At 52.6% G+C, this 25,061-nt stretch overlaps 6 protein-coding genes across 6 annotated transcripts; 2 read left to right on the forward strand and 4 right to left on the reverse strand.

The window, feature by feature from the left end:
• Positions 1 to 77: 77 nt before the first annotated feature.
• Positions 78 to 500, reverse strand: ACET3X_003804 (uncharacterized protein; the record flags this gene model as incomplete). Its single annotated transcript, XM_069449940.1, has 2 exons — positions 78 to 304; positions 362 to 500. The coding sequence occupies 2 exons, from the start codon at positions 498 to 500 to the stop codon at positions 78 to 80; spliced, it is 366 nt and encodes a 121-aa protein (XP_069307782.1).
• Positions 501 to 1,564: 1,064 nt separating this feature from the next.
• Positions 1,565 to 6,283, reverse strand: ACET3X_003805 (uncharacterized protein). Its single transcript, XM_069449941.1, has 4 exons — positions 6,098 to 6,283; positions 5,897 to 5,983; positions 5,789 to 5,844; positions 1,565 to 5,734 (listed from the first exon to the last, which is right to left on the reverse strand). The coding sequence occupies exons 1-4, from the start codon at positions 6,129 to 6,131 to the stop codon at positions 1,955 to 1,957; spliced, it is 3,957 nt and encodes a 1,318-aa protein (XP_069307783.1). The 5' UTR covers positions 6,132 to 6,283; the 3' UTR covers positions 1,565 to 1,954.
• A 137-nt stretch (positions 6,284 to 6,420) lies between these two features.
• ACET3X_003806 (uncharacterized protein) lies at positions 6,421 to 8,942 on the forward strand. Its single transcript, XM_069449942.1, has 2 exons — positions 6,421 to 8,106; positions 8,159 to 8,942. The coding sequence occupies exons 1-2, from the start codon at positions 6,787 to 6,789 to the stop codon at positions 8,627 to 8,629; spliced, it is 1,791 nt and encodes a 596-aa protein (XP_069307784.1). The 5' UTR covers positions 6,421 to 6,786; the 3' UTR covers positions 8,630 to 8,942.
• Positions 8,943 to 12,415: 3,473 nt separating this feature from the next.
• Positions 12,416 to 13,413, reverse strand: ACET3X_003807 (uncharacterized protein; the record flags this gene model as incomplete). The annotated part of the gene is made up of 4 exons (XM_069449943.1): positions 12,416 to 12,478; positions 12,611 to 12,755; positions 12,866 to 12,993; positions 13,189 to 13,413. 4 exons carry the CDS (start codon positions 13,411 to 13,413, stop codon positions 12,416 to 12,418), a joined length of 561 nt encoding a protein of 186 aa, XP_069307785.1.
• Positions 13,414 to 20,745: 7,332 nt separating this feature from the next.
• Positions 20,746 to 22,314, forward strand: ACET3X_003808 (uncharacterized protein; the record flags this gene model as incomplete). The annotated part of the gene is made up of 4 exons (XM_069449944.1): positions 20,746 to 20,909; positions 21,148 to 21,451; positions 21,518 to 21,605; positions 21,665 to 22,314. The coding sequence occupies 4 exons, from the start codon at positions 20,746 to 20,748 to the stop codon at positions 22,312 to 22,314; spliced, it is 1,206 nt and encodes a 401-aa protein (XP_069307786.1).
• Positions 22,315 to 22,908: 594 nt separating this feature from the next.
• ACET3X_003809 (uncharacterized protein) lies at positions 22,909 to 23,824 on the reverse strand (the record flags this gene model as incomplete). Its single annotated transcript, XM_069449945.1, has 3 exons — positions 22,909 to 23,089; positions 23,141 to 23,561; positions 23,656 to 23,824. The coding sequence occupies 3 exons, from the start codon at positions 23,822 to 23,824 to the stop codon at positions 22,909 to 22,911; spliced, it is 771 nt and encodes a 256-aa protein (XP_069307787.1).
• Positions 23,825 to 25,061: the final 1,237 nt, after the last annotated feature.

Genomic DNA, 25,061 nt, shown 5'->3' on the forward strand with positions numbered 1-25,061 from the left:
GCGACGCAATGTCCGGTAGCTTATTTTGATACCAATTATTTCACTTTTTTCGTCCTCATTCCTCGTCCCCCATCTTTCTACTCCACATAAAACACCTCCTCCGTCTGTCCCCACCATCCCGGTCCCTTTGCGCTGCCCTGCGCACCCTCAACAGGCGACTCTTGCATTCCATCCGTCATGGCCCACCACTCCTGGATCTTCTTGTTGGCCGCCATGCGTGCCATGTCTTCGTCAAACGCGTTGCCGACGTATTTGAACGACGCGAAGAGTGTGGGCCGGGGCGAGAGAGAGAGGAATATAGAGTCTACCGAGTGTCAGTCCTTTTGAAGCAGGGTACATGAGTAGAAGAGATGCGACATACAATCTCTGATATTACTATCCTTGATCTGTTCCAACACCTCGGGCCAAACAGCGGCATGACACTTCTTGTACTCGTCGATACATTCTGGTCGGAGATATAGCCATTGTCCGATACGTCGGGGTCCTTGGTTTGATGCCATCTTGTCTCCACTTGCCTTCCAAGTAAATATACTCTAAGTCAGGAAAGTGGTTGTATGCGAGTGAGTAGGCTAGTTGGGTCGATGCAGCTCCTGTATGTATTGCGGTTGTAAGAAAGAAAATCCTCGGTATTGCGTTTGGCGGGGGAGCTTTGTATAGCTTCGGAGGGGTTATGCATTTGGAGCTTGGTTCGGACGGCGATGTGCCGAGAGGGAACCTTGTAAAGCTCGAGTGGAGCTTCTGCGGTCTGGTGATGGACCGAGGGATACGTATGTACAAAAATACCTCTTCGCATCGAGTTCACCATACCATGCTAAACACCAGAGACGAATTGGCGATGACCTTGCAGCCATCTATACTGGGTATTAAGTATTGAGCACCTCTCTCCATCCATCGTTCGCATTCCGTCCACATCTCCATACCACTCATTTCCTAAACAGCCTCCGCACAGCAACTTTCATCCCCATCGATGCCTCCCCATCTCCAGTAGAGCCCTCGTCCTTGGCTTGATATGTCGGTGGTGCCTCATAAACCGTAGTAGTAGTCCGTCCACCGGCATCCTTACCACCCTGACATTCTTTCCCTGTCTCTTCGATCATAGCCACCTCTTTCCTCTTTGCAGCCTCCCCATCGTGATCTATCGACACGCTCTCTCTCTGCAAACATCCCTTCTCAATCTTACCCTCTGCCCCCAACTTTCGTATTGCGTTTCGACGGAGCTGTTCTTGGTCGGCGAGGCCACCGGAAAGTGCTCGCACACCACCGAAATATTGAGACATCGTTTTGTTCCTATCGTCTTTAATAACAGAGGTTGTTTTGAAGCTTATGTTGTTTCGATGGAGCAAATCTCCGTAAGTACCAGCTTCGGGAGCGTCGTTATTTAGAGCTTGCTTCGGATGGAGATGCCGAGATCTGCAATCTACGTCGCAGCAGTGCGCCCTCGAGTGGACCTTCTCTGTGGGGTTTTGGTAGCCTCGAGGTCGCCACGCTATGGCTGTGTAGGTAGCCTCAAGGTCTCAACTCGTTTGCAAACCATCCACTGTACAACAATGACATCATCTTTAAAGAGGAGATATTCTTGCATTGGTATTCAGTACAAACATCTAGTCATTCATCGTCCATATCCCCCCATCCCCCTTATTTACCAGTCCATATACATCCGACATAACTTTTGTCCTTACCCAGCAGCCCTAATCTATCTTATAGTATAGCAGGGAAGAACTTTTTGTCGTCGGTATGTCGTGAAGACATTCCATCTCACCGCCGTCCATCCCAAAAACTCCAAAGATGCATACCATGCCAAAAACCCAAAGAGGAAAAGCGTAGCAGGTTCGTGAGAGCTGCCGAAGCATGTCGCGCGAACAGCTCAAGTATGATACACATCGTTCGCGCAGGCTACAGCATGACTCTTTGCGTAGCGACTCATTCGTAACATGGATCAGAAACGACGCGCAATCTACCTCTTCCTAGGGTTCGTCTGCTTCTTCTTGCTCGGCGCCTTCTGCGAGTCTCCCTCAATGTATTTGAGAAGATCCTCAATCTTGCGCTGGTCAACCCTTCCACTTCCAGCGCGCTGGCCACCCACAGCGACAGCGGCGTCACTAGCAGAAGGGGTCGCAGCAGCCGGTCGAAGGGGGTTACGGCCGGGAAGCTGCATGCGGCGGATGCGGGTCTTGGCGAGGTCGTTGAGCTGCTTGGCTTGAGAGACAGCGCTGTGAGTGAGCTGTTCAAGCCAGCTCTCAGCTTCCTTGGTGTTGCGGTCTTCTGCACCGAGAACATCCTTGAAGATGTTGTAGGACTCGCGCATGCGGTTGACACCACCGCGCATGTCCTTGTCAAGTGCCAGAGCTTGGGCGGTCTGGAACAGCAGGGTAGCTGTGTTGATTGAGTTCTTGCCGCAAACCTCCTCACAGACGGCAAGCGATGCCTCGAACCAGAGACGGGACTCGTGGTACATCTTTGCGGCCTGCAGCATGACGGCGGCATTGTTGAGAGTGGTGATGGAGTCGGGGTGGTCAGGTCCGTAAATGATCTTCCATAGCTCAAGCGCGTGACGCACATAGATCAGCGCAGCTGTGGTGTTGCCCGAACCATGCTCGAACAGACCAACGTTGAGGTAGGCAAGCACAGTGTCAGCGTGGTCAACACCAAGAGTGCGCTCAGACACGATGATAGCCTTGTGTGCAAGCTCAAGGGCCGAGCCCTTGTCGTCGAGGCTGTAGAGCAGGTTAGACAAGGTGTGATAGGCCTTGGCTACCTCAGGGTGCAGAACACCGTAGATCTGTTCGTGGAGCTGAAGAGATTCCAGAAGTAGTTCCTGGCCAAGCTCCTTCTGGTCTTGGGCAATCGACATGCGACCAGCCTCTAGTGCCTCCTCGGCCAACAAGCTCTTAGGCGAAGCTTCCTTGATGACAGGTACGATGTTCAGGATATCGTCCGCATGGAAGGTTTGTGGAGCAAGGGCGACAGTGGGGCTGACTGTGCGCGCTGGTGGGGTGGATGTAGACTTGTTCCTCTTCTTCTTGCTCGATGTAGAGTGGCCATTTGTTTGTGGCGCAGCGGGCTTCTCAGCCGGGATGCTTGCCTCAAATGCCGCCTTGGTGAAGGCGTACGGCTTAGACTCCAACTGAAGACCCAGCTTGAGTGAGACCTCACGGAGCATTTGAAGCTCTTTGCCTGGCTCGATCCACGAATCTCCCAGGTTGTAGCGGTAGCGCAGAGCAACCTGAGCAAGGACCTCCTTCTTTAGAGTCTCGGGTGTGAGCTTCTCGAAGCTGAAGTCGTCCTCGGGGTACATCTTCTTAAGATCGTTGTCGCACTCAGCTACAGGCTTCGCGCTAACGTCAGCTCCGAGCAAGCAGTTGAGCAGGTGAGCAGCGGTGGGTGCTGCAAAAGGCGCAGACACGTTGCGCAGCTTAGAGTTGGCAAAGTGCTTGAAACCACGTGCAATCATCTCCTGGACAATCAGACGCTTCAGAGCCTGGAGTCTCGGGTCTTCCTGGTCAGCCAGTTCGGCGAGCTTTCCGAGGTAACGGATGTTCACACCCCGCTTGTGCAGGAGGTTGCTCAAAGACTGGCCGTCCATTGGGAAGCCAACTTCGCCATCCTTGAGTTCCTGAATCATGCGGGGAATGACCTCTGATGTGAGGTGCTCGCAAGCAGCGCGGACCTCGGCCTCATCCTTCTCCCACTCCTTCTTGTCCTCCTCAGATTGCGGGTTCTGGCCAGAGAAGACGTCAGGGTTGAGCGCAAACGAGAAACCGGAAATGTCAACACGCTCCTGCTCTGGGTCCTCGGCGTCAGGCTTCTTCTCAGAATCCTTCTTTGCGACCTTGGCAGCCTTCTCTGCAGCCTTCTTCTCCGCCTTTGTGAGCTTCTTGGCCTTGGGTGCCTTCTCCTCTTTCTTCTCGCCCTCCTCCTCATCAGAGTCTTCCTCTTCCGAGGATGATTCCTCTTCCGAAGACTCCTCTTCCGAAGATTCCTCCTCTGATGAGCTCTCTTCGGCCTTGGCCTCCTTTGTAGCAGCCTCTTCCTTCTTTGTCGACTTCTTGGCCATCTCGTTCTTGACATACTCGCGAAGCTTGAGTCTGCCGTAGGACTCTACAAGCTCAGGACGGAGCGTTGTCATGCGGTGGGGGTAGTCCTTGTCCGATGGCTTCGGCTCGCCCTCCTTACTGGGCTCAGTCCAGTGCGCCTCTATCCAGGCGACGTCGAGAGGTGTGAGGCGGTAGAGGTCCAAAGCGTACCGCCTACCGTCTGTACCAATCAGACCCTTAGTCTCAACACTTCCCTCAAGCTCGTGGCGGACATTGTCCTTGTCCCAGACAGGATGCTTCTTGACGCGCAGCGCCTTGGAAAGCTGCTCGAACAGCGGGACAAACGACTTGTCATCGGCGACAATCTCCTTGCCCTCTACCGCACCGTAATCAATCTGGTGCTCTCCAGGGTCGCGCTGCTTGAAGATTCCGGGAACTATGCTCTGGCCGACAATACGCTTTCCTTGGTAGTCTACAACGACGGTTCCAGAGGTGAAGAGGTTCGGGATGTCGAGGTTGTTGACAGCGCGGACACCGAAGACGTCCTTGCCGACTGCTACGCGTGCAGCTTCGTCGCCGCCCTCAGCGCCGAATGTGCCAACGCCATCAGCACCAAACGAGTAGAAGATGTTGTTGTACACGAAGATTTGCGCGTCCTTGGCCTCGGTAGGGTTGAGGGGCGCAATCTCGCCCCGTGCTACCAACATGGCACCACGGGTTGCAGCATCGTTGTAGTCGGCGAAAAGCTTCGAAGTAAGGCGCTCGCGGAAGACGCGGTCGTGGACAGCCTCCTTTGGCATCTCCCTCGTCGACTGGAACTCTTCATTCCAGTCACGAAGAGTCTCAGTGTTCTCAACACCCGAGATCAGGTAGCTCTCCTGTGTCCGCGCAAGATCTGGGTGATGTGGGGTGAGGGACGAGGTGGGTGCGGGCACCAGCCAGGGGTTAGCGGGGATGGCGTTGGAGAGCTGGAAGATGGTAAGCAACTCCTTCTTCGCATTGTGCTCGAGCAGCTCCTGGAACGAAGAGCGGAAAGATGGCGATAGCTCCTCAAGTAGAGTGAGAAGCGAGTGTGCCTGCTTGTCCTTTGGTGGCTGTCGTGGGAAGGGGTCGAAACTGGCATTCGACGACTTGTTGGCGTAGAAACCAGAGACGTGGGCTGTGATGTGGTGTTGCTCGTTCTCGTTGGTGGTGACTACCAGGTACAGCAAGTGGCCCTTGGAGCGGAGGTGGTATGGCGGGGGGTTCCAAGGCGATACGGCGATGGATTTGATCGTCTTGGGCGCGGCCTCTTCAGGGGGAGGCAGCAGGTTCTTGATAGCGCCCGCTGCCTTGAAGTCGTAGTCGGCCAATGGAGACTGCTCCGGGCCGTCTGCCTTTGGCTTCGAGGCCTGCTCGTGTCCCACAGTGTCGTGCAGTGACAGTCCGGCCATGATGCCGTGCAGCGCATCGGTGCGGTCACCAGCAGCGCCGATGAGCTCCCGTACGCGGACGACATGTAACCGCGCCTCCTTCTCCGTGTATGGGTCCTCGACCAGAGTGAGTACCGAGTCGGCCTTCAGTCCCTTGACTTCAGAGAGTTCGACGTAATCGTTGATTCGCTGACCGTCGTGCTCAAGGTGGAAGCACGAGTACTGGAAGGTGTGCGGCGTCTCGATGATGTTCTGACGGAGGTCTTGCACCTGCTCGGCCGTCGAGATCTGGCGGAAATGAGTTTTCGTTGACTATATTTTCTTTTTTGCACACAAACACACCGTTATAGGCATCTCGAACGGCTCATGTGGGAGCTTGATGGTGACCTGGAAGATGTCTGGACATGGTTAGTCTGTCAATTGCGATGCTTGCGTCGTTGATTGACATACTGTCTGGCATTTGGCCAGCGCCATCTTCCTCTGTGCCCTCAGCTGGTCCATCTGTAGTTACGTCCTTGCTGGGAGTCTTCTCGACTTCTGTCAAGTCAATGCTGTTAGCCATACTGTTTCTGTAGGCTGCACGAGTTTCTACTGCGCCCTGGGAAAAATTTCCATCAAGGTTGGTGTCGTGTGCGGGCGCGGGAAGCTCACCAGACTTGGAAGCGTCATTGGTACTAGCGGCCATGATGGCGGGCGTCAGATATATCGAGAAATCCTACAACCCCAGGAAAGAGCGACTACGGAAAGAGGAAATCGGTCTAGTCAAGGAAGGTAATGTACAAGAGAGGCGCATTAATGTACAATGACATGCGTGGAGTGAATGGGAGAGAGGGGACTGCGCCGGTCACATCTCCAGAATATTTTTCTTGAAGGCGCCGGGATGGTCCGCTAAGCTCGCTCTCCACTTCCGAGGCCACACATGTCGTCGGACAGACGGCCCCCATGCTGCCCGGGGGGTGAGCAAGTCGCAATTCTGACATTACCATGTCTTACATGCTCACTCGCCACCTCTGAGATCCGTCGCCCATGTCATCGCCAGGTGGTTATCGATATGGCTGTGTGCAACTCCACCATGCCGTCGCGCTCCTGCCCGCACTTGGCACTCGCACGTGGCCCCTGCGCCAAATTATCGCAACACCAGCGTAACAAGGCCACGATGCCCCCTTTGGCGTCCCTCTCCTCCTATCTCATCCCGTCCATCTCAATTGTCTCCTCTTTCACTTGTCTCCGTCTCTCATTTATCTCTCCTTCATTTCCTACTCCATTGCACCCCTGGCAGGCGCCTGCGTTTGACACGTGTAAAAGCACGCGACACCCGACGTAACGCGCCAACGTCAATAATGTTAATGCTACGACACCTTGCGCGCTCTCATGCGGCGTTGGCAAGACAGCCGCTCGCGTACCGGTCCCAGCAGGCTGGCCCGGTACTACGAAGAACAAGGTTGTTGCAGCCCTCGGTGGCGCGCGCTCTAAGTGGCCAATCTGGTCCTCCAACTCCTGGTAATGACACGCCAAACCCAATTGACGATGCCGTTGAGCAGGCCGAAGAAGAAGAAGAGGCCGAAGACCAGAAGCGCGAGGCGAAAAAGGCAGCTTGGAAGAGCACCGGTTGGAAAATGTTCGAAGCTGCCGCCACTACTGGAGCCAGTATTTTCATTCTAGGGTGTGTCGGCCTCGCCTATACTAAGTATTACAAATGGAATGTTCTTGAAAAGATGGAGAACGCTTTTCGGGAGGGGGATCCTGTATTAGAGCTTGCAGCAACTGGGAAAGAGATGCCGAAGACGGGTGAACCCACACGACTACAAGTCACCAAAGACATGGATGGTGATGACAAGGACTATGATCGCTGGATCCCACGTGATGAGCAAGAGAAGATTGACAAAATCGTCTGGGGTGAGACAAAAGGCCGCTACCACCTGCTCCTCGGCGAAAAGGGCACGGGCAAGACATCTATGCTCATCGACGCCATGGATAAGATCAACGGTGAAGGATGTTCGATGATGGAGGCACACGCAGACTTGGAAGTCTTCCGTGTCCGACTTGGCCGATGTCTCGATTTCGAGTACCATGAAGACAACATCGGGTCGCTGTTCTCTATCCGTGGACCTCGCGACGCTGGTGCCATCCTGGACATTGAGCGAGCGTTCAACAAACTGGAAAAGGTGGCTTTGAGACGCCGTGCAAGAATTGGGAGACCGCTCATCCTTATCATCAATTCTGCACATCTCATCCGAGACAACGAAGATGGCAGGGACCTTCTCGAGCTCATTCAACAACGCGCGGAGCAATGGGCAGCCGCCAACCTCGCAACTGTCATCATCAACTCGGACAAGTACTGGGTGTTTGAAAGACTCAAGCAGTACGCGACTCGCATGGAAGTCCATCAGATCAAGGACTTGACCAAGGACCGCGCCATGCAAGCTCTAAAGAACTACCGCATGAAGTACTATGGCGAGAAGGTGAACGAATCTGTTTTGGAAGAAGTATACGACAAAGTCGGGGGCCGTTTGACATTCCTGAACCGAGTAGCGAAGTCAGAAAACATGATTGACAAATGCAACTCCATCTGCGAAATGGAGAAAATCTGGTTCCTGAACAACTGCGCAATCCTAGGCGAGGAGATGGACGACGATGTCATGGACCAGCAGAAATATGCGGTATGTATACACAAATTCTCTTACTCTTTGTCAACTGGCTGACCCAAAACAGTCCACAGCAATGGTTCTTGCCAATGCCCTTTACAAAAAGTATCACGAAATGGAGGCAAACTATGACCCAGCGACTGGCCACATCCTCCCTTCCTTTCCCCTCCACAGCGCCCGCTTCATCATGACACGCTCCGACTTTATCCGTCAACACCACGACCTATCCATCTTCTCCATCGACTCCCACGCCGTTGTTCGCGCAGACTCTGTACCCATGCAACGCGCTTTCAACGAAATTTGCTCTGAACCCGGGTTCGAGAAGTTCTTGGACGCAACGCTGGAGCGTATTGGTTCTATTGAGAGCTTGGGCAGGACCAAGGAGCTTACGTTCAAAGATCTTTGGGAGGGTGGGAAGTACAGGATCACCACGAGGGATACCAAGGGCAATGTGCAAGGGGAGGTCGAGATGGAGAGTGTACCGGGGAAGACGGATGATGACGATGGCGATGACGGTGATGATAAGAAGGACGACTGAGCGGTTGGGACTGCGTTTTGGACGTTGGTATGAAATGGCTGTTACGGGCCTTGATGTAGTATATGGTGCTGGGTGGCTGTCTGGCTTGAATCTGCATGGCGCTGGTGTCTTGTAGAAGGCTGCGATACCCTTGATATGTATTTCCTATTCGTTTTCCCTATCACTGTCATATATGTTCATTTGTTTTGGATTTGTAAGAGCGTGGACCGCTGTTGAGACCTATATGCCACTTACACCGAAATTCCCTGTCAAAATATCAACATGCAGGATGGAGAGCCTGTGTTACGCTGTGCACTTGCTCGATGTCCTCATCACTTGCAGGTCTCTTGTTGCAAACCTAAAACTGAAACCATGTCATGCCTTTGCTATTCTGTGTGTATTGTGTTGGCACCGGCGACACTGTCAAAACTGGCGACAACAACGACATCGGCGATGACAGAGATACCGATAATAATATAACAAAATCAGTATTTCGACACTGGCGGTAATTGCGCTTTTAGCCGACGATAGCAATACCTAATCAACCACCATGATGACAATACAGAGGATGGTATAGGTATAACCAGGAATACATCAAGGATGGAAAGAAACATCTTATCACATGATGCAGCTGTGCCCTGAGTACTCATACGCGGTTCATCGGTCCATCTTATACATCATAATTTCCTACTGACACTTTGTTCCTATCCACGGGTGACAATTTCGTCTTAACACGTTAGGAGAAAACCTGCAATGCAGTACGAGTGGCAAATGCGTTCCAAGACGCACATCCAATTGAATTCTCACCGCAGTTGTCGATGGCGTCCAACCGGAATCTCGAGTAGAGAACGTTCATGTGGATATAGACATTTACTGAAAAGACAAGACACACCACAACGATAGGGACATTGACTTAGCTATGGAGTTTGTAGACCCGAGCACAACAGTGGGTAGCGAACAGAAACAGGTAACATCCAAGACGACTTTGTAATCTGCATCTGCACACAGGTCTTGAGATTTGTTTGAAAGATATGCCCAAGTATGGTATCATCACCTGGGTACCCTGAATTAGTCAATTGCTTTATGTCGTCTTGCCTTACCTAGTAACAACTCACTTCACATGTGTGCGTCCCACTACCACATAACTACATTAGTTGAACACCAAAAACAAGAGAGTACCCAAAGTCTTATCAACTAGGTCCCTCTCCTCCACACACCCCATCCGACAACTCTACCACAACTCCACCACACCTCCCCACCTTTCTTTTTTTCCGGAACGGCGGAACAGTGCACACCCACGAGGACGAAACAGCTTCGCTTTCCCATATCCACACCGCCCACTGTATCCACCATACCCACACCCCCTTTACGAATAAAAAGCAAAGCAAAAGGAAGAAGACCCTGTATGAGTTCAAGCCACGATGACGCGAGCTTCAAGCCACGATGAACGCCCGAATCTCGCATAGATAAGAAAAGATACGAAAAGGAACAAAGAAGCAATGGGGACGACAAAGACCCTGTTGTGATTTCATTTAAGCCACATGACGAAAATAACTGGTAAAGACAGGATTCGGGATTAGAAAAAGAAATGATGCTCTGTGACCTATCAAGCCACGATGACGCAGAAGCATCGGATAGATGAGACCTGAAGCGGGATGAGAAAGATGGATCTAACAAGAAGAAGAGATTCGTTCTAGACTGTGTTGATCGCCGTCTTCGCAAGTACCGTGGCATATGATTGATGTAGAGACAGCAATGAGGGTTACAAAAGCACATGCAAGCTGGAGAGATGCAAACGTCCGTGTCGCGAAACACTTGTAGATTAGAGGGAGAACGTGATGAATCGCTATCTGTGTGCACGGTACCATTTCATCAAGACGGATAGGAACAGCTGGCCCATACGATGATCTGGGGTAAGAGAGAGAGAGATACCGCAAGAGTTTCCCTTTTCTCAACAACACTCTTCTCCACACGTGCCTAGACCAACGCCGTCAACTCTGATTACACCGAAACCCGAGTAACGTACCATGCACAGCATTGCCTATATCTCATCCGATAACCCTTAAAATCTCACAGTAAGAGTACAACAATCTTACCGCCTAGAGCTTATCGACAAGAACAGAAGACCCCGGTGCCGAGACCACGAAAGGGGACCGCGGCAACGACGTCGTCAGCACCTAAGCCTCAAGAAATCCAACTACAGCAACTGCAACGGGACGCCAACCCTCTCATACAGCAAGCGGATCCGCTCCAACATGGCGTCGACGGGACCGACTCGCAACTTGAAACCCGCGTCGACATGTCACCGCCCTCGCTCTCTCTCCCCCCCAGCACCGTCCCAAACAAGCAACGGCCATGCACGCATCTGCATGTCATACCCAGGTACAGTAAAGGTCCGCAGCAATATGACATGCGCCCCACGCAACAACCCCCGTGCATGCACGTCTCTGTCTCGTGTCTCCCACGTGCAAGCCCTGCCAAGGTGCGACGACGACAGCTCCGACGACGAGGATGGATGCCCAACTCCGATGATGCTTGAAGCGTTGCCAAAACGTTGCATGGCCGATTACCTGAGACGAGACGGAGACGCGAGACGGACATGTCATCGCTTCCTGATCGTCATGCCGGTAATATGCCGATCAAGGACCGGCCGAGGTAATCCATGCCATGCTCGCCGAAGGAAGCTCGTTGCCAGTCATACTCTCTGTGTAAGCTGACCCGTCCCGTGGAATCGGTGGGGGGTGAAGTCTTCTTGGGAAGGAATGACGTTCCGCAGCGCAAGCAGTTATGTACCGTATGAGCTGAAGGCGAAGAAGATGAGCTAGGTAGTATAGCGCGGCGTCGTAGCCCTACGCATAAGCACTGAACATGCTTCCAGAAACACGTTTGCACATCAAACAAACCAGTCCCAGTCCGTCTTGGAGCCAAATTTCCGCCCTACAGCCCACCAAACCAGGGTACGGCGACGCGAAACATGTGGTTTCTTGATTAATGATGAAGCTTGTGCGCGTGTGCAATCGATGAAGATGGACAAACTTTTGGTCTTTGAACTTTACAGGTGGGAAAATCGAAACAACGGACCTTCATTGTCGCGAACAAGTCACACTCGCAATCCATTGCGATCAGCACCGTAACCTTGGAACCCGCGTTTCATCACCCAACGGCCATCCATAAACGACCTAGTGTGGCATGACCCAAGGACTTTCCCGATCTGGAACATTAGCGTGTCACTAGGAGCGTCGCGTGGAAGCTATGCCGCGTCGATAAGTCAGTTGCCGCTTTAATCAAAGTTAGCTGGACTAGCGTTACGTATTTCCCGTGTCCGCGAAATGAGGATTTGTTGTGGGCTGTTTGTATAAGTAGGGCTGAAGAAGGGTTCTGCAAGGCCGGTAGAAGGATGAACGTCAGTGCGCGTACTTGTGCAAGCCTGCAAGGACATGGATGGCGGCGTCACGGGCAAAAAGTTGCGAGTGCGAGAGGACTGTACGACGGCTGCGCGTTCAATATTGTTCCGCATTCCGCCATGGGATTATGCCTGTGAGAATGTTGAGGGTTGGGTTGGGAATGTGAGCAAGGTAGTGGAGGACGGGAAGGGAATGCGCAATGTGGTGATTTGTTCGGGTTCTGCTTTTGCCGTTGGGCCTTGGGCTCTCTACTGCTGCGCCTCGGTATGGACTGAACGCTATCGGAAGTGATGGAAGCTAGCGTTCAGCCAGCCAGCCAGCCAGCCAGTCCAGGCATGAGTTATAGTTCGAGAAAAACGCCCTCTGTGATGATTGTTGCGGACTACACTGACCGTTTGACCATTCAAACCGTACGGCGGTCGCTCATGACCCTAGAGATGGAGCCTGGGCCCGCTATCTCCACGAGCTGATGGTATGTTAGCAACGGAAAGAGAGCGATAGGTAGCAGGTGCTTTGTGCGGCAAAGGGTGGGATGCCGCTCGGAAGGTGGAGCCTTCCAAATCACGAGCGATGAGGAAAGAGCGTGGGATCGTCGTACCTTCTCATGCCAGCTGAGGAGCACGCTCATTGCTTGGCCGCCACCTTCGCCGCCGCCACGGGTATGGACTTGGGAGAAACCGGTCGGTTGAGGGGTGATGTCGCGTTTGGTACTGGCGGGTGTAGCATGGGCCATGCCTTTGTAGCTGTAAATACCTTTTGTTAGTCTGGGGTCGAGAATGTGCGACTGTGGACAAGTTCGGCGGTGAGCCCAACGAGGGTGGCAGAAGACCCAAAGAGGAGAGGCTGGACGCACATGTACTTCATCAGGACGTCCAATGCCTCAGTTCCGCCTGGTGCACCGTATATCCGGCTCAGCATTGGTGACATGTCCGACGCGCGGATGGATTGTAGGATCTCGATGACGGCCGCAAGGTGGGCTTCCTGGAGTAGCGGAGCTTGTCAGCGTGCTTCTGAGCTGTGTCATGTTGCCGACCTGGTCGTCGGTAGCCCCAAGTCCAGAGATGCGGAAGTCATGGTGGCCGTAGCCGTGTACACATGAAGCTCCCAGTGGAAAAAGAGGCGTAGGTCACCCGTGTCTCGCGAGCTATTCCAGAGCTCTGCTGGGGCGCTACGTACCTTTCCCTTGTCGTCTGCGCCATATGGTGGGTTCTCGAGCGCTCCCAGCAGGGCCCCTTCATTGTCACCCCCGCGCAGCAGTTGCCGTAATTGTTGGGCGTTGTTCTGGACATCGGCCGTCGACACTGGCTGCACGGCAGGCGCGAGGGAGCTGAGGTCGAAGTTGGCGGGGCTGTCGGGATCCAAGGCGTCAATGTTGATTGTGCGCCAGTTGATGTTTGCCATGGTGGTGGTAGTGGTGGTTGGATCCGGCTACGTGTGATGTATTGGCTGCAAAGAGGTGGCAGACGTGGTGGTGGTGGTGGTGGAGCTATGGCGAGGTACAATTCGGCGCGCCGTATTCGTGGGGTGCAGTGCTATGTCAGGGCTCCACTCTGCCGCCAAGCCTCGCACCAGCTACCCATCCAAAGCGCCCGCATCACGTCTGGCAAAAACACCCACCATGTAGCACAAGCAAGGGTCGCTGCTCGATACGGCATGGGGGCGGATCGCTGCCAGTGCGGATGGCTATCGATATACCCGTGTCCGGAGATCCGCAGCGCCACGCGTAACACAGAGGTACCACTGGAGTGGATGAGACGCATCACGATGCAAAGGCCATGAGGTCATGATACAGAAGATTTGTAAGAGTAGATGTTGAATTAGTCTAAACTGCAGCCAGTTGAGTCGCGAGACACAAGTGCAAAGGCCCAGGCGCTCAGTCTAATATCCAAAAGCTATGGGGGAGAGCGGCCCATGCATACCGTTCATGAGGAGCCGTCTACAGAAAACAAAATCGTTGAGTCGTGGTCGCCAACCCGACCACTCCAACGCGCTATAGTACAATACAGATCGTGCCGTTGATGCCGGTGAGGGCCGGCACGAAAATCTACCCTGATACGCTGTCCGAAGGAATGAAAGAAAGTAAAAGGTCCTTTTTGGTATCTATGCCTGGGCCCGACCGAGTCTATAGTAAACGCCGAATTAAAAAAGAAAAAAAAAGAGAACTTTTTGCCGTAAGGGAATGTCGCTGAACGTGTGACACAAGGAGGTGAGCGGGGCTGTGCGAGAGTCGCTTGATAACGCCGGTGGATGCCCGAAGTCGCAGGGGTATTAGGACGCTGAAGAATCGAAATGGTCGCTGATGATTAAAAGGCGGTAATCCCAAGATGGCTCCGTGGAAGAAGATGCGCCGTAAACCGAGTGTGTTGCGCCTGTAGCGGTTGCGATGAAACAGTCATGTGGAGTTGGTCTGATGCGTTGTTAGTGGACGTGTACATGCAGGGTGAGTTGGCTGCGACTTACAAGGTGCGGGATGCAATCCCTCTAGTCCCAACCGAAGAACCCGCTTGCCACGAATAAGGCGATGCATTGCGCATTCTCATGAGAATGAAAAAAAAGGGCAATGGCGAGGCAAGCGCGGTAAAAGTTGGCGGGCAACTTATTTGGGCGGTGGTGGAGGAGGCTTGGGTGTGCCAGTGGTGTCGTAGGCACCGCGTCCCATGTTGTTGGATTCTGACTCTCTGAAGATCATGTTGTTGATGAGTGTGTGGTCTAGGTTATAAGTTAGAACAAGGTCGCACAAACAAGTCAAATATAGACTGCGCTGAATGCACAACGTACCGATTGAGCTCTGGAGCATGTAAGAGGCCGGCTGAACACCTGGCCTGTGCGAGTTGGATAGAGGACGAGAACAAGAGAGTCGAAAGTCGGCGAGGCGGAGGGCGAGCTTTATTAGATAGTGTCGTGTACCCGTGGACTGACCTAGCAGTGACTGGGGAGCGGGGAGGAGAGAGGAATGAGTGTGGATAGTTTGAAGGAGTGAGAGATGATGATGGCAGGAATTATTAAACGAAGGGCAGCCCTGAAGCTTCTATATTCGCAGCTAGAATAAGGGGGCCTGTTACTGACTTGCCAAAGGTGGCCTTGGCCTTTCGGCGAGACAAATGAAATGAGCGACAGTGCTTTTCAGAGCAAAAGCCCTGACTACATTGCGCATCGGGAGCGACGGGTCTTTCGGCCTGTTTCAAGGTAGCTCCCTTGCCATCGTCAGGAGCCAGGGTGATCTGCGCACTGTTACCACCAAGCCGGTTATCCCCCTTGGATAGTGCCGCGCTAGAAAGCGTACCTGCAGGCCCTTGGCTTCTTGCGCTAGCCGCACAGTAGCCACATCAACGGCTTCGCTGGGATCCCAGAGGCAAAGGGTGAGACGCTGTCAAAGTGCTTCCGTCAGACGGACCATATTGGCAACTCTCTTTTTTGTCGCCGTACCATGCATGCATGCTAGCTAGCTAGCTAGCTAACACGAAGCCGCATCGTCCCATCTCACCCGCCCGCGTCCTCTTGCTCGCTCGCTCGCTCTCTGTTGCTGCCCTATCGCTGCTACCGTCACCCTCACCCTCACCGCGCGCTTCCAGACAAGGCGGCTGAGATGAGACAGTGTCAGCGCTCCCGTCTCTCGCTGCTTTGACCGGCGGCGTCGACTCGTGCGTGCCGCGTCGCGTTTGTTGGACTACGCCAGAAGCAAGAAGAGAAGGTTCAGAGACGCCACACAGACGTTCCGGATGTGCTTCCCCGGCCGGTCCACTGCCTATGCTGAATCACCTCTCTTGCAGCCCTGTCGTCTTCGTGCGCTCCCAGCCAACCGGGTTACTGGTCGTCGGGATCACAGTGGAGTTTTTTTTATTGTAGAGGTGGCGGCTGATGTTTGACAGCAACCTGTTCATAGCGGCTTGCTTTTGCAGTATCATGAACCGCGCCGTGTAGCTGTCGCATTTGCTTACTCGTCGTTGCTTGTGACGGTACATCTGGCAATCGGTTTTGGCTCGCGCCACGTGGGCATCATGACTGCCCACTGGACGGGTCGCTCCTCCCTCCCTCAACCCTCGCGTCCGCGGCGATGCGGAAGGAGCTGCCCTCGCCGCACGACACCCTCATCATAGCTGCGGCGGCGTGCAAACAACTTCCTGTCCCTAACCCGCCACCTGAATTACGCGCACCATGTCGCCAAAGCAACATCGCCAGTCTGCCGTAATGAGAGCGTTGTCCGGCTGGCGGTGAGTGGGCCCGGCGGCGGCTTGAAAATCTCGCCTGCTGTTTGTTCTGGAAAGCCTCTGGAAGGCCGTCGTGCATATACACCTGAGTCGCAACCATTGCAGCATTCCAGCCTGTCCCTGATCATCGCAGACACGCTCACCGACGCTGACACAAATTGCCCACTCCTCACGATTAGTAAATTTGGCCGCCGGTCGTTCTTCAGACACGTCGCATTCGCGGATCGCTGCAAGCCTTCCGCGCCTCCAAGCACACGGATGCTGCTGCATGCGTTCGACCTCCCAGGATCATGACCCAGCAAGGTTTCACGCACAATCGCTTCCTTCTGGCCAAAAATGACTTGTCTTTGCCTCAAGCCTCACCTCACTGACACAATTTCCTGCTCAGCTTCGGAGGCCAGCCGTCTCCATGACGAATCGTTTCTGACACGGAAGCAACTATGACATCGCCTTTTTGCTCCATTTGGATTGCTCCGTATTACAGCCCGTCACTCACCGTAAAACACATTTGCCAGAATGCAGCCGTTATGCCAGTCCAATAATATAATTCGCAACCAGCACCGATCCTGATTCGCCCTGCCAGCGTATCGACAGGGGTATGCGTGCTTCACAATCAGGCTGAGACGCGCTACAAGGGCATCCCGTCCTGGTCCACTAGCCTCACGCAGAGACATGCCGAATGCCACGCGACACCGCCTGCTGGTCCAGTGTGCTGTTTGCGCATGCTTAGCTGTACACCGGTGTAGACACGAGTGCCCTCATCCGATGGTACAGAAGGGACGTCGTTTTCTTTGGCCGCCTGCTACCGACGCCTTCCACAGGTCCGTCAGTGCAAGAGCATTGAGGACTGAAACAGCGTTTGCGATCTTCAGTCCATGCTCCCCTCCAACTTTATCGCCAGCCATTATCCATCACACACTCTGCCATCGAGATTACCACTGAAAGCGTCGTCACAACTTACAGGGTCTGAACTCCTTCAGGTTATCTTGCTCATGACGTTAGTATCAGCCACCGACTTTTTACTAGCACCATCGCTGTCACCCACGACCGCCTTGTAATTTGACAACTGTTTGACGGATTTCTCCACAGAAAACTTTGTCGAAATTGTGATCATGAGCTAGAGCTTGCGGGGAGCTGGGAAAGTGGGTCCAGGAACGGCTTTTGGCACTTCCTCTTTCAGCGCGCTACTGTAATCTGCGTGCCAGTGTCCCAGCGATGAGAAGCGAAGCAAGGGTTGTCACCTCGAAAGGATCATCGCGTACCAAGACAACCCTGCCCACACGTGGAATTTCTACTGTCCTGTGGAGCTACACCTGACTACTGGAAGGGTGCCCGCAAGCCGCTTCGCCGATGTACCAGCGGATTGATGCCGACCATCAGGCCAACTGTGCGCTGCACGAACTTTGCGCTGCTGCAAAGGAGAGTTCCATGCGCACCGTCGCACTAGCTGTCGTGTTGACAGGTACTGGCTGGGGCATACGCATCCATTAGCTGGTGGAGCCCTTTTGCATAGGGGAATCCAGCTTGCGAGCATCGCATTTCGTAGCGTTTCACCGAAGCTTTATTCGGTCCTTACAGTGCAACGTTGGAACTACGTTTAATTCTCCAAGCAGGCAACACGTTGTTCTGCGTTATTGCGAGATCACTCTCGCGCAAACCTGCTTCATCTCGGACCTGACCCAGAGCTCCTCGGACGCCAACTGCAAAACGATCAGCAAGCATGACTTCACACCCACGCAGCCCATTACGCAGTCCCTGATGATCTCCTTTGCGCTGGCGCCCAAATCACTACGGTTTGGGCTACACAGGCCGAGGCCGCTATCTTCCCCCCGATCGTGTTCCTTGAGCCATTCGCGGGCCAGCCCCACGACTTTTTTTGCGACTCAATGAGTTGTCGCACCAAAGAAATTTCCGCCGTCGATCCGGAATTGTGTACCTTTTTCGCATATCGTTCCGCTCCTCCGGTGCTGTTGTGCGTCCATCTTGAAGCTCGCTACCACAGGCCTTGTGCGTCATCTCGCTGCCCTCCAATATGCCAGCATCCGAGGCTGACTGCAGGCTCGCCGAACACCAGTTCTTTTGCTCTACGCCGCTCACGTATTCGCGTGTGCAGTCAGCACTAATAGGCAGGTCCAGGGCATGCTGTACAAAGGAGAAACTTTCCGCAGCTTTATATCAAATATTGTTTAGAAAAACAGAGTTCCGCTAAGAGAGTAGGGTGACATCAGCTCTTCTTAGACAAACGATTCTGTTCCACAAGCACGATGCAAGCATGCACTTGCGGATGACTGCTTGGTGCCGCTATCGATACGCTGTGTTATTCCCCCGACGCCCAAAAATAATGCGCCGTCGACACGCCTCAAGTAACGCCAGGATAATGCGCCGCCTGCAGCCATCAAGCAACGCCAAAACTCTAGTTGCGGATGCTACTCCCTTTGGCACTCGGATGGAAGTGGCACCTCCAATCGTTCTGCGGCTGCATGCGTTACTGCAGCTGGTAGCTCACTTCTCAGTCACGGCGTCGGCAACTTTCCTTGTTGCCCCGCCTTGTCAGCCATGGAAGTACTGGTTGCAGGTTGCAGGTTGCAGACTTACGGCAGAGCTACTGCATTCGTACGCCTCCCATGTGTGCAGTAGTGTGCCAGGACGTCGGTTCTCGACTTGAACATGGGGGATGACCCAAGTACGGCCTTTTCCTTGCGTTACCATTACTCATTATTCCTCACACCACCGCCTACCAAGGCCAGATTACTAGTCGAGCTAACATTTTTTGATGACATGAAGCGGTCACCACGACTGCACGTAGCTTTTCAGGCATGTTGCGATGCCACTAGCATACTGACCACAACTGTTGAGCTGATAAGAAACATCCTTAGAGTTCCGAGTGGCCACCCATACAAAATACACGACTAGGACGACGGGCCGTCTCACGTACGCAACATCCGTATGTCGGACTCGCAGCGCAGTCAGCACGCGAACCCCAGTACATCCAACTTTGTCGATTATGTGTTCCTACGACGCGCTGCTACACCATCGCGCTGAGTAACGTAACTTGCGTTATCCGGGTAAAAGCGAAAAGTTGCGTTTGTGCGACCGGCATCCCGAAAACCAGGATTGCAGATAGATAGTGACCGTGAGGTGACCCGATCTGACCACCGCCCGCTGTGGTGTGCTTGAGGCGGCGAGTGTCACTCAGCTTGGTGTTCTTGGTAAGTGTGAGAGCGTTATCCGTGATTGAGGGCGTCATGAGGTCGGCAACGATCGCTTGCTTCGGAGATGCAACGCAAAGTTTCTGTGAGCCGCGTAGCCGAGAAGGTTTTGTTGGACGCTTGATCGAATTGTCTATGACGGTTTGTTTGGTTATTCCTTCGTTCGATGTATGGCGATTTCTGGGAACTTTCGTGTGTGTGCAATTTTCCTCTTTCTCCTGCTTTTTGACTTGCTCAGCTCTGCTCTCGTGTCCTACATTCTGCTCTCATGTCATACATATTGCTGTTTTCTTTCTTCACATGTTTGGATGCTACGAGTATCTTGCTCGAGAATTTCAAGTCAGTAGGAAAGTAAGACTGAAGCGAAGGGTGGGAGACGGCGGGAGGAGAACGAGGAAGATTCTTTCATGCTCGCCCGATGAACGCCTCTCAATGTCTGTATGGAGCATCGCTCGAGTTTGCCCTATCAATCGTTAAGGCTTCCCGTCGGCTCAACCCTCGCCTCTGTTCTCGAACACAAAGCCGAGTTCGACAACAAGCACATCTCCGACAGCATTATCTGCCACGGTTGCCAGGAGAATCCTATGCTTCCAGCGGTCATACAACTATTTTTCCGTATTGAGGATGTTGCGGATGGCGATCTGCTGCCTGAGGAGCATGAGATTGTGAATGCAGACAATGATATGGAGATGGATGTGGGATAGGTAAGGTAGAACGGATGCAGAGGAGGCATTCAAAGGATAAACGTGCTGGAAAAAGACGCAAGCACAACACTGTTGAATGACACTGTAATAAATCGCGGTAAAGGTGTATTTCCCAAACACCTGGCTTCACTATATGCAGCTGTAAAATGCAGAGGAGGTATAGTGTGGTGAAGGATCTAGCGGACTTCGAAAAGAGTGTAAGGAGGTTAGTTTGGACAGACGTGGTGAGACAATAGGGGTTAGTCGAGGATTTGAGCGAGTTTGACGACATCGGTACCATCTGCATTGTTGCTTGATAGCATCAAGCACGACTCCTCGAGACATAGCAAGTCACCAGAGCAAGCAGCGACTCATAAAAGGAGGCAAGTATGTCTCTTTCACTATTTTTCGGCAGAGCCTAACGTGATGTTAGGGCCGAGAGATATGGGCCAGGTCTACCGCCTTACACTGCCGCTAGACCGACTCCGATTGCATAAGGCACCCGTGTAAACGACAAAGAAGTAGTGGGTTCACTCACTCCCGACTTCTCTCTCACTTCATATACTTCGACTTCTAACCAAAATCTGTATACACTCGCAACCCATCAACCCAAACCCACCAGCCCTCTCAACCATGAAAATCGCTACTTGTCTCATGACCCTGGTCGTATGCGTACCAATGACCTACGCTGAACTCGTCGAAGTACCCTTTGGTACCTCCTCGACTGCCTCTCCATCAGGTCTCCTGAATCGCCCAGATAGCGCCCCCGCCGATTTCTCTTCAGTCAGCGACAAGCAGTCAGTACAAATTGCGGGGATGGAATGGAACATACACAACACCGCCGACGACAAGTCATGGCAGGGATTCAAGAGCAAAGGAAACATGTTATACTGCCTGATGGACATGCCTGACTCTGTGGCTGGGGCTAAATGGCCAGATCCATTCAAGCGAGTGCCTCCCTCGGCAAGCAGTCTCTGGAAAGGAACTTTGAAAGGCAAGTTCATGATTCTCATAACGCCTCACTTCTCTAAGCAGTACACATCGAGTATACTCATTTGCTAACACTCGTTTCCCAACAGCTGAGCTAGCGACCTGGGGTTGGTTCGAAGGTGAACTCGACCAGGACGTAAGCGCCAATTTTGACGACAACTCCCTGGAGTCCAAGAACAAGATTGGGGCTGCACTCACAGACCTGGGTCTGAGTACCACTCCCATGAAAGACGGCGGCAAGAACATCGCTTTTGCTGTCGAACATCACGACGATCAATTGAAGTACGATGATGGGCAAGATGTTCCCATCGAGGAGCAAAACTATGAAATCGATGGGAAACTATACCCGGTGAGCAACATGGTGAAGCGAGTACATTAATACAAGGTAGTCATTACTAACACTTTCCGACTTTAGAATACTGGTGCTGGTTTCATATTCGCTTTCAATCCGGAACAAGGCGGTGAGTCTCTCACTATTCTTCTACGTGATCTCCTTTACCGGCGTTGGTGATGGAGGTCCGTTATTATCTAGTAGAATCGATGCTAACGTACCTTTTCCTAGTGATATTTGGCCAAAATTTCCTCGGCCCCAAAGCCGCCGCAGAACATAACCTACCCTGGGACCCTAAGAAAGAGGAATTCCCCAAGCTCAGTATGGCATCCGACATCTTAGCTGCGTATTGGCTACGTAACCCAAATCCCAAGAATCTCAAATACTGGTTCGGCCAAGATGTCGTCAACGAAGCCACAGAACCGATCATCATGAAGATTCTGGTGGATCACGGATACACTGAAGGCGTTCCAGCTTGGCCAGGCTTACAACTGGATATGCCGAGTGATGAGGCATTGGCGCTTTTGGGCTCGCCAATTGGTTCAACTGTAGCCTTCTTCCTCATTCAGCACAAGGAAGAACTCGGATTGAAACGCGTCACTTCCGTCACCATCTTCCGGGATCACAACACGATTTCTCATCTTACGGCAGAAGTTCAACTTTTGTTTCGCATCGACGACGTGCCAAAAGACGACATATTGCCCGAAGATACGGAGATGCTGGGCGAGGGTACAACGGAGAAACGTACGCGACGCAGTGTTAGGAAGGATAGCATGGTAGATCCGAATCTGGGACGGAGTGTTAGCAGGATGCATGAGATGACGTTGGATGAGCGCGGCGAGACGGTCCTACACAGCCATGACCTCAAGCGGGAGCTGTGATTCGCTCAGCTGAAAGTCCACGCCAAACAAGGGAAAAATCAAATACCCTACTAAACAACTATAGAGAGCGATTAATCTTCTCTTATATAGGGACACTCTACTTAGACGACTACAGCGGTGGCGTTCGATTTTTCCTTGTATGATATGAGTCAAAGTAAGAACACGGCGAATAGCAATGCAAAGATTGAGCAGGATATTAATTTTCATTCTCATGCAATCAAACAAGCTATTTGGGTATCAATACTCAGCATCCTACTTATCCCTAAGAACGCCGCATCTGATGTCGGGGGTATACTCCATAAACCACATCTATCCCAACAACCTCATCATGATCGTACAAAGAACCCATCAACTCGAATCGGCGACCGTCCTTGTCTGGTCCACTTATTCAGGTGATGGGGCCTGAAACCCGAAAGGACTGCCCGTCCGGAAAGCTGGATGAACATCGCTTTCATCAATCGACACTGTTGCATTATTGCTTTCACCCACCATCTGCGCCTCTTCATGGAGACGCTGCATCTCGATAGTTTCACCCTGCAACCCATTTTCTCCAACAACAAGAGCGGAACATGGCTTGCCACCCAATAGTCTATTCTATACAGTACTATTCGTAGGCTTCGCATGTGTCGGCTCGGGTTGTGTGACCGGTGCCGTGCCGTCGAGGTTTGTAGACGCGACACTAGCGCCATCCATAGCCGCCTTCTCGGTGCGGGCGTGTGTTGACATCGGGCCGTGAGCGTCGATATGGGCCAATGAGTGCCAGAGGAGGTATGTACTAGAATCCCAGGTCAGTAAGAGTGCTACGGTCGTAGAAGGGATGTCGTACCTGACAAATGTGAAGATCATGCCAGGCCACAAGAATACAACACTAGCAACCGCACGCCCGTTCTTATTGTACGGAAGCGGAGTTTCGCCAGCCTTCTTGAACTGCGACAACAGGGTGCCGCCAGTCACAGCATTCGTACCGGTTATGTATGCACCCCTGCTCGCTACGATGTATGTGTACGCCAGGGCGTCGGCAAGGGCGGCTATGCAAGCAAGGACAGAGCAAACTTTCCAGGCGATCTTGACGCTCTTCGACTCATGTCGCTCGGGCCAGAAGAGATCGAAGAAAAAGGCAGCACCGAAGATTGTGGCGACAAAAATCCCGACAAAGATGTTGTACGAGGCGATACCAACAAAGTCGTTGTTGTGAACCGTGACGTTACTGTTAAGCTTTGAGACGAACTTTTGCTGGTCGACATAATCTGGCCTAATGTTAGCTGCTATCTCAGACGTGGAGTGGTGGCACCCATTGTTTGCCGCCGCCAAAAATAGGAGATGCGAAAGGATGTAGCATACCAGACAGCGCAGCCGTTCCCAAACTCTCACTGACAACGCAGAGAATCATAGCAAGTTGGTAAATGATGAACTTTGTGCGACGGTTGTGGTACATTGTGTTCCACATGTATCCAGACTTGAACTTGCCCCACTGCATCTCTCTCATGTCGAGACCCCATATTACCGCCATCTTGACTCGATATGAATGCTAGTGATGAGACGAGGGGCAGAGTGGTCCAACGAGGTGCGCGTAGTGGGATGGATAAAGGGAAGAACAAGGGTGGGCGCGGAAAGTTGGAATAGTAGACGCGTGGAGACACGGTCAATCGCGATGGCCACTGGGTTCTTCTCTGAAGGAAATTAATCACCGCGCGGAAGTATCGAGCCTCCAGTTGAGATTTCACGGCAGTTGCATACTTAAGGGACCGCTTGCCAACCACTCTACGTCAACTGGTGTGGCGCGGACCCCATCCTACCCACCACAGATCAAATTGAATCTTAACCCCGTCTCCAACCTTGCCCGGCCCACACGGGCAACACGCACCCGCCAACTGTCATGATGCTAGCGTGGATCCTACGCCATTGTTGCTTCGCTGAAGCTTATCACTTCCACGCGCAGCTGTAGCTTAGCAAATGACAGAGCGCTGTCGCACGAATGCAGTATTAATCAGCGTACCGGCTGGGTCCGGCGAAAAGAGGACGATAGGAAATTTGCAAGGTGATTGGAAAAGAGCTGTGAAGGGTGGCAGTGATGTCATGAAACGGGATCCAGCGGGGCCTTGCTTAGCGAGAATGCTTGGTGCACGGGTGGGGCATTGGCGTCATTGCTTGCTTTCTGCACCCATGATGGCTTTGGTCACACACGTATCCGAAATGTGAGAGGTCGGTCAATGTCTTCTCGAGCTGGAGATCGTATACGTCACGAGAAAGGATATCGCCCTAGCGGACTTAAATTTTAGTGGGCTTTTGTTCTCTCAAGGCGGAGACAAGAGATATATTGCCAATACCGATATCAACAACAATATGCTGTCGGCTACCCCTTTAGAATCTCAGCACCTACTTCCACGTGAGTCTCATCTACGATCTTGGTTCCTTCTGCGCACTGCTTTGTCAGCACTCGCCCCCTATTATATCAGAGTCTCATATGCTCCTCACGGAACAGTGTTCATCTCTGTTAGTGATTGTATGAGTGCGGATGATGTTCTTGAGTTCGCCTTGCCCTCGAGGTAGCACAACGTCACCAATATGACCGGCTTGGACTGAGATATCAATCTCTTGTACGTCCTCGATCTTGTACAACATGTACACATACGGATCATTGTCATCCGGATCGTCGTTGTTGTCGCGAAATATCGTCACCGATGTTATGTGTTTTATGCTTAGCTCGGCCTTGTGTTGCGCAATTAGGAAAGCAAGCGTTCCACCGA

Source organism: Alternaria dauci, chromosome 3 (genome assembly GCF_042100115.1).
Source record: "Alternaria dauci strain A2016 chromosome 3, whole genome shotgun sequence".
Classification (NCBI taxonomy): Eukaryota; Fungi; Ascomycota; class Dothideomycetes; order Pleosporales; family Pleosporaceae; genus Alternaria; species Alternaria dauci.